Source organism: Phaethon lepturus, unplaced genomic scaffold (assembly GCF_000687285.1).
Source record: "Phaethon lepturus isolate BGI_N335 unplaced genomic scaffold, ASM68728v1 scaffold11347, whole genome shotgun sequence".
Taxonomy (NCBI): Eukaryota; Metazoa; Chordata; class Aves; order Phaethontiformes; family Phaethontidae; genus Phaethon; species Phaethon lepturus.
This window is the reverse complement of record NW_010551166.1, coordinates 43,122-50,384: the sequence shown is the minus strand read 5'-3', so window position 1 is coordinate 50,384 and position 7,263 is coordinate 43,122. Positions and strand designations below refer to the sequence as shown.

The 7,263-nt window shown below is 46.4% G+C and overlaps 1 protein-coding gene across 1 annotated transcript; it reads right to left on the bottom strand.

Annotated features, from left to right (window-relative positions):
* Positions 1-1,507: 1,507 nt before the first annotated feature.
* On the bottom strand, positions 1,508-6,290 carry CABYR (calcium binding tyrosine-(Y)-phosphorylation regulated). The gene is made up of 4 exons (XM_010290810.1): positions 6,143-6,290; positions 6,002-6,055; positions 3,041-3,322; positions 1,508-2,076 (listed from the first exon to the last, which is right to left on the bottom strand). The coding sequence occupies exons 1-4, from the start codon at positions 6,288-6,290 to the stop codon at positions 1,508-1,510; spliced, it is 1,053 nt and encodes a 350-aa protein (XP_010289112.1).
* Positions 6,291-7,263: the final 973 nt, after the last annotated feature.

The following is a 7,263-nucleotide window of genomic DNA, read 5'->3' as shown; positions in this document are numbered from 1 at the left end:
CTTTCCCTGAAGCAGGAACAGTCTGCTTTGGGTGGGGTGGGGATGGCTGGGGAACTGAGAGCTTCCTCCTTGAACATGCAGTGAGGCTGCAGCTCTAGCCTTGAGAGTGGCCTACTGAAACTGCTAATAAGACTATGAGATGCTTTCTATTTTTATTCTGTGCCCTACTAGAATTGCCCAGGTAGTGATGCATAGATAAGGGAAAGCCTTTTCTTTGGCAGCCTTTCATGTGAGGGCCCAGTTCTGAGAGTGACCTGTAGGTGGAGAAATTGAATACCTGCACTGGTTCTTGGAAGTCTTCCTCTCTGCACTCAAGCCTCTACTCCGGCCAGCATTTCCTCAAGTCTGTCTTAATTCCTGTGCAACTTCAAGCACGAGTCAGATGTGGAGAAACAATCTAGCTGTTGGGTTGGTGCTTCAGCAGGTCACACAGCATTGAACACTCAGTGCTCAGAAAAACAAAATATGTAGTTCCTGTCTGTGTACCCAGGTTCAAGAGGGGGAAACCTGTACACACCAGCTTTTCATTTGTTTTGACTTCTGTTTCATAAGAACAGTTATTTTTTTCCTTACTTGAAGAGTCTGGCATATTTAAGTGACCATAGCTAGAGTTGTGAAACCTCTAAAGCAAAATAAAGGTACATTTTCTTAACACCTTCCTTGAAGCATAACCTCAGCTGTCCTCCTTGATAAACCTGTAGTTTGAATGGATTGACCATGTGTGAGAATTACAACTGTCCTCTTGCTCCTGACAGTTGTGTGCAGTTGCTTCGTAGAGTATAACCCCAGCAGTATAGACTGTACCTGGTTACACCGAACTAACTCTGTCTTGGGTATGTACATCTGTCAGTCCTTGGGGCTTATGTATGTTAGTACAGTGAAGAAGCTGGGCTGCTCTTCAGTGAAACAGCTACAGCAGGTATGTCTCAGTGGTCATAATTCACACAAAGCTAACATTCAGGATGTTGTGCTGGGCCAGGAATATGAAATGCATGGGAATGCAGTTCTAATTAATTGCTGGCTTTTTTTGGAGCATTTGCATTAAGTTACTTCATTTATTACAATGTAAACTCTATTCTTCCTGAACTCTTGGTGAAGTCCAGTCTTTCTTCTCAACCTGTTTAAAGAGAGACAGACTCAATGTAATTCTTGCTGCATACTTTCTACTACTTGCTACTTAAATACACTTTAATTTGAAGATATTTTGCCACACTGGATATTAACACTATGCTTTCAGGGTTCAAGGTGTGTATGAATGTGGGATTAAAAACTTGGTGACTTTAGACTAAAAACAGAGCAAGACAAGTACTACTAATTGCAAAGTGTAATAAGCAGAGGAAGGCATTGGGTCTGTTAGGTATGACAAGTAGTTTAACCACTGGTCTTAAACCTTGCTTTATTTTGACAAGGGTTAAATTAAGCTTTTAGTAGTAAAATCCAAACACTAGCATCTCCTCTGCCAGACCCATGCAAGCTTACTTCTTCATGACCCTGATGTAATGGTGAGCTATCCTGCAGTACCACAGCTTTCTGCAAGAACATTTATACCTGTGTGCTTATCACCAGCTGGCAAGTCTTTCTTTGCAGACATCACATCATCCAGAGGGATGGCAACTGAGAAAACATCAGGTGTGCATGGCTTAGCCACAGTTTCCTCTGTGGAATTGGAACTGGGGCTTGCCATAGATGTTTTCTCATCAGCTGGCCTGGCGACTGGGACTGGGACTGCAGTGAATCTCCTCCTAGCACCTACATCTTGCTGTGCAAAGACAGCATGGCTAGGAACAGGTTTCCAGTCCCGTATGTTCTGAACATTAGAGCCCACTAAAATGAAAGGTGGAGCATCTCTCCTCTTGCTTTCTTCTTGTAGCACATAAATTGGAGCAGATACTTGTGACAGCTGACCACACTGTTCATCTTTCCCCTTGGAAAGACTGAGGGTTGCCTCGGAATAAGGAATGCCAACAGGAGAGAGGGAGGGTGGTGATTTTTGACCTCGTCTCAAGTCAGTTAGGCAATAGAGGGTCCACACATTAGAATGTGGTGGTAGCTGTCCTGCTTCACTTGATGCCATGGCTACAAATACAAAAATAAGAGTGCTGGTATCAGAAGCAGTGAATTCCAGTCATACCGTAAATCCTTACGTCTAAAACAAACATACCTACAGTTGGCAAAAGCAAGCATGTTAAGAGAGGAGAGATGGGATATCAAACACTGTGTAGTATGTGGCCAATAAACACCTGCAGCCCAGAAAAAGTAAAACACTTCATGGTCAGCACAGAGGCTCTTTTGGGTAAGCATTTGTCTGGTATTTCTGAAACTGAAGTTTGTGAAACTCCCCTAAAAGTTTTTAATGACCACTGGTGAAGCTGTAAGAGCTGCAAGCTGGAACAGGAAGATGATGCAAAGACCCAAACTTTCTTACCTGACAAGACAACTTGCTCAGCTGATTCCACTTGGGCTGTAGATTCCATTCTCTCAGGATGGCACACTACATCATCATCAGAGGGACCTAACACTGTAGCACTTGAGCCCTGACCTGCATTTAATGGCTGCTCAATCTTTAACAGATAAGCTGTTTGGTCTACAAAGGGAATGATTATTTTCTGTGGAAACTGCTCTACATAAGGTAGAACCTCTACATCCACAATCAGTTCATCATCCCAACACAGTGAATCAACCTCAGTGGTTGAGGTGACCTCAGCTTCGTTGCAGGAAGGCACAGCCTGCAATGGATCTTTAGGAGCAGGTGATGGCAGTAGTTCTTCCCACAAGGGGACAGAAGAAGGATTTACATCATTTGTTGAGACATGAGCCTGGCTGACTGAGGGACCTAGTTCTCCAGCCATGGAGGACTGACTCCACTCTCGTGGTTGTGACCTACGAGCATCTACAGAAGCCTCATCTGCTGGGACAGCAGAAACATCTTCAGCAGCAACTTCTACTGGTGTAAATTCATTCTCTGAGGTCTGAGAGTCTTCATAAAGAGTCTGCACACTAGTCGCCACATCCCTCACAGAATAAAGAGAATCACTGTTACCTAGCACATGGGCAGCAAGCTGTGCAGGCTCAGCAGGGACGTACACCAGTTCAGGTCCCTCAGGGGATGAAGCTCCATCAGATCCAGGGGGGAATTCGCTTTCCGCAATGGAACTGGCAATTGATGGATGTTGGATTATTTTGGAGCTATACTGAATATCAGGTTCTTCAAGGAACTGGTCTTCCTCTGTGTCAGTACACTTGTCCCTTTGCTTGGGCTCCCCAGAAAACAAAGAATCTGTGTACTCTGATGTCTTCTCTTCCAGTCCCTCATTTCCACTTCCTGCAAGGTAAAAAACACATAATGGTAATACATGAGCAACTGTTTCCATTTAAATAAAATTAAGAGTGATTTCAGCATCAACTCAATTAGATGCTCTACAGCACATTTATGAGGCTTCCCAGGCTGCAGAGATGAAATAATTCAAGGAGGGGGTTTGCTGCTTGCCTATCAATAAGGGGGAAAAAAAAATTTCAGAAAGCAGCGGTACCACTTCAAAACCTAGGAAGCCTTAGCTGCATTCATGATCCTGCAGTGACGGTTACATTCTTAGCTACTGCCCACAAACATGGCTACACTTACAGGTTGAAAGATTAAACCTTTCACATGAAGCACATCAGATAAGCCAGCTAAAAGACGATGGCTCCTCTTTGCAACACCTCAGAACTCTTTGGATCCATACAAGTTATTTTAGATGCATAGAGAGTGACATCCTGGCTTGCTCAAGAATCTTGATTCGTTGAACTGACAGGCATCCAAATGAAGAACAGAGTAAGCCATGAGAAAAAATATAGATACAGAGTGGAAAATGGCTTCTAGATTAGTTATCAAGGGAGGAATGCAAAAGATTGGAAAAAACCCCAACAAACCAAGAGGTCTCGTTTCTATCATGATTGATTAGCAAACGTTGGCCAGTATGTAAAACCAGCACAGCAGCAGAAGAGAAGGCGAGTCTTTAACATGCCATCACAGCTCAGTGCTGAGCTGTTTTCTGAAGTCATGACTGGGCGAGATCAGAAATTATCAGAGAAATATAACTCAAAGGCCGACAGAGCTACAGCCTCTCTGAAAAACTTTACTCTGACTGCCATCCTAAGCCAACACAGACCCATTTACAAGCCAGCGTCAGCCTCAGGCAGTGCCACAGAAAAGCAAGGTTCCCTTGCAGCTACACAAACTAGCTAGCTACCTACTGGTGCACAAATGGTCCCAAAACGCCTGCTGGCACGGTGGGTGGGAGGCTCCAGAGGAAACCTTGCATGAGCTGGCTAAGGAATTCCTCTCTGATCATCCTCTTTCATAATACAGTTATGTGACCACATAGTAGGGGACGGACGACACAGAAAGAGAGGGGCTAAGTGATCTATAAGGAAAAAGGTGCAAGAGGGACCCATTTTGGAGCTTGGTGAACATGCAGGGGTCAGTTCTCAATCACATAAGCAAACCAGAAGGCCAACTGTACCCTGAGCTGCATCCAAAGCAGCGTGGGCAGCAGGTCGAGGGAGAGGATTCTGCCCCTCTGCTCCGCTCTGGTGAGACCCCACCTGGAGTCCTGCGTCCAGCTCTGGAGCCCTCAGCACAGGGAAGACATGGACCTGTTGGAGCGGGTCCAGAGGAGGGACACAAAAATGATCAGAGGGATCATGGAACACCTCTCCTGTGAGGACAGGCTGAGAGAGTTGGGGTTGTTCAGCCTGGAGAAGAGAAGGCTCCAGGAAGACCTTATTGCAGCCTTCCACTACGTAAAGTGGGCTTCTAAGAAAAATGGGGACAGACTTTTTAGCAGGGCCTGTTGTAATAGGACAAGAGGTAACAGTTTTAAATTGAAAAGGTAGATTTTGACTAGATAGAAGGAAGACATTTTTCCCAGTGAGGGTGGTGAAACCCTGGCACAGGTTGCCCAGAGAGGTGGTAGCTGCCCCACTCCTGGAAACCTTCAAGGTCAGGTCGGACAAGGCTCTGAGCAACCTGCTCTAGTTGAAGATGTCCCTGCTCACTGCAGGGGCGTCGGACCAGACGACCTTTAAAGGTCCCTTCCAACCTAACAATTCTATGATTTGATGATCATTGCAACATTTGCAAATGCACCAAAATTCAGCCTTCAGTGATACTTTAAGTCGCACTGCAATATCCACAGGCATTTTTTACAAGAAGAAAACTGGTTCAAGTGCTGAAGCTTTTCTAGAAGAGATCCTAAGCTAGGAATAAGATAGTAGCATTTTCTGTTTATAGCTGGGTCTTCTCTTCATTGCTGTAATTACCTCAGTGTATAGCTATAGCACTCAACTTACAGACCAAGGCTGTCTCAAGCCCTAGCTAGTTCCAGGGTTACTTGGAACCCAGCTTAGGTGGCCTTTTTGAATAAAGGGGACATTTGAAGCTGCTGACACTTGGACCATGGAGACCCAAACCTATGGGGCAGATACAAACAGGCTGTGGGCTAAATAACACACCCGTATCGCCATTCTCACACAACCTTCATGGGGCACCACAGATTCCAGCCCTTACAGTCAAACCCAGGGTGCAGATGAAATCTCCCAGCACTTCCCAAAGGAATCAGCATCCCACAGAATTAAATCATCTTTTTATAAACAAAGAGATACAACATTTACTTGCAAAAAAAAAAAAAAAAACCAACAACCCAGATAAGGGTAAAGTCACTCTCTGCTTAGGGGGAGATAAATCACACTGCAATATCTTGAAATTAATATGACCAAAAGCATCCAGGCTCTTGCCTATACTTAAGGAGAAAGTACGGCATTCCAGGGGCTTAATTCTTCCCACATTAAATAGAAGCAAGAGCTTTCTGAAGGTGCCTGCCTCTTCAGTAGCTCTGAGGCTATGTGCCCCTCTCACATGCCTAGATACGGACGGATGCAGCCCACGCTAAGTGAAAACGACTCCATTCGGTTGGAGCATTGTCTCAAAATATCTTAAAACAACAAACAGCAACTATCTTACCGCTAAAGACCTCAAACTTTTCAACCAGTTCTGTTATATCCAGATTTGGATGCCCTGAAAACAGAAGCAGAAATTAAGCTGGAGCAGGATAGCACTCCCAAATGGCTCTGCTTTTCAGATGAAGCACCAGTAGCAACAAACCTTTTCGAAAGGCAACGAGCTCTTGGAAATAGAGCGCAAAAAACTCAGTAAGGTCTTCTGGGTTGTTTTCAACAACAGCTCGGCTCACCCCCTCAAGCAGGGTCTTGAGGCCACGTGGAATAACCAGCCTGATCTTTGAAGACTGCATCTTCGCCGCCTCAAGTCAGCTTACGGCTTCTCATCTGTACAAACAGAACCCCTCAGCTGAGCGTCTGCCCTGCCCCAGCGTGAAGTGCCCAGCACCCACAGCGCGATCGCAACTGCTCGGCCCTTGCCGTGTCACCAATAACCCTCCTCCTCCTCCACCCCTTCCCAAACACTCCTTTAACTTAAAGGAGGTATTTACCGTTTGCAGTGACCAAATCCTTTACTGCTCCTCTGCACCTTTAGGCAGCAGAAGGCACAGTCAGGGGGACCAGCCAACTAGGGAACAACGATGTGAATTCAAACCCATGCCACGAATTCCCCTTTTTAAAGGGAAAACCCACCAAAGCACCCCCCAACCGAGCCACAAAAGCCATTCGGGTTCAAGCAAAGAATTTACAGGACACTTCTTCCACTCCTCTCCTCCTCCATTCCCTCCAGCACTTGCTCTCTCCTGGTCCCAGCCTCCCCGCCGGCAAGCCCCCTCGGCAAGGGCCACCACCCCCAGCCAGGAGCGCGTGACATCACAGTGCCTGTGCGTCATCAGCCCAGCGCGGCGGTGCAGAGGTTCGCAGCCGTCAGCAGCTGCACTCCAGCTCTGCGGAGTTACAGTTTGTTGGTAAAAAACGATTTAAAAAAAAAAAAAAAAAGGAACAGAAGGCAAAATACATGATTAAAATTTACAGTCGGGCAGCCAGCGCGCTCCGCGGCCGGGCGGCGCGGCAGCTCATCAGCGAGGGCTTTCCCCCCGCCATAAACACCTCGATGCTCCTTGTCGCACAAGAACCGGTGCGTTTAACAGAGACGACAGTTTGAGCACAACTCTATTTATAGCCCCTTTAATAACGTATTTTAAGGCTGAAGTACGGTGTCGCTCAGGACAAGCGGCGTTACGGGTGAGGCCGAGCACCTACAGTGCTGCCCGCGGGGGAAGCGAGCGCCCGCGGCGCTGGCACCGCGTGAGCCGCTGCCTTTTC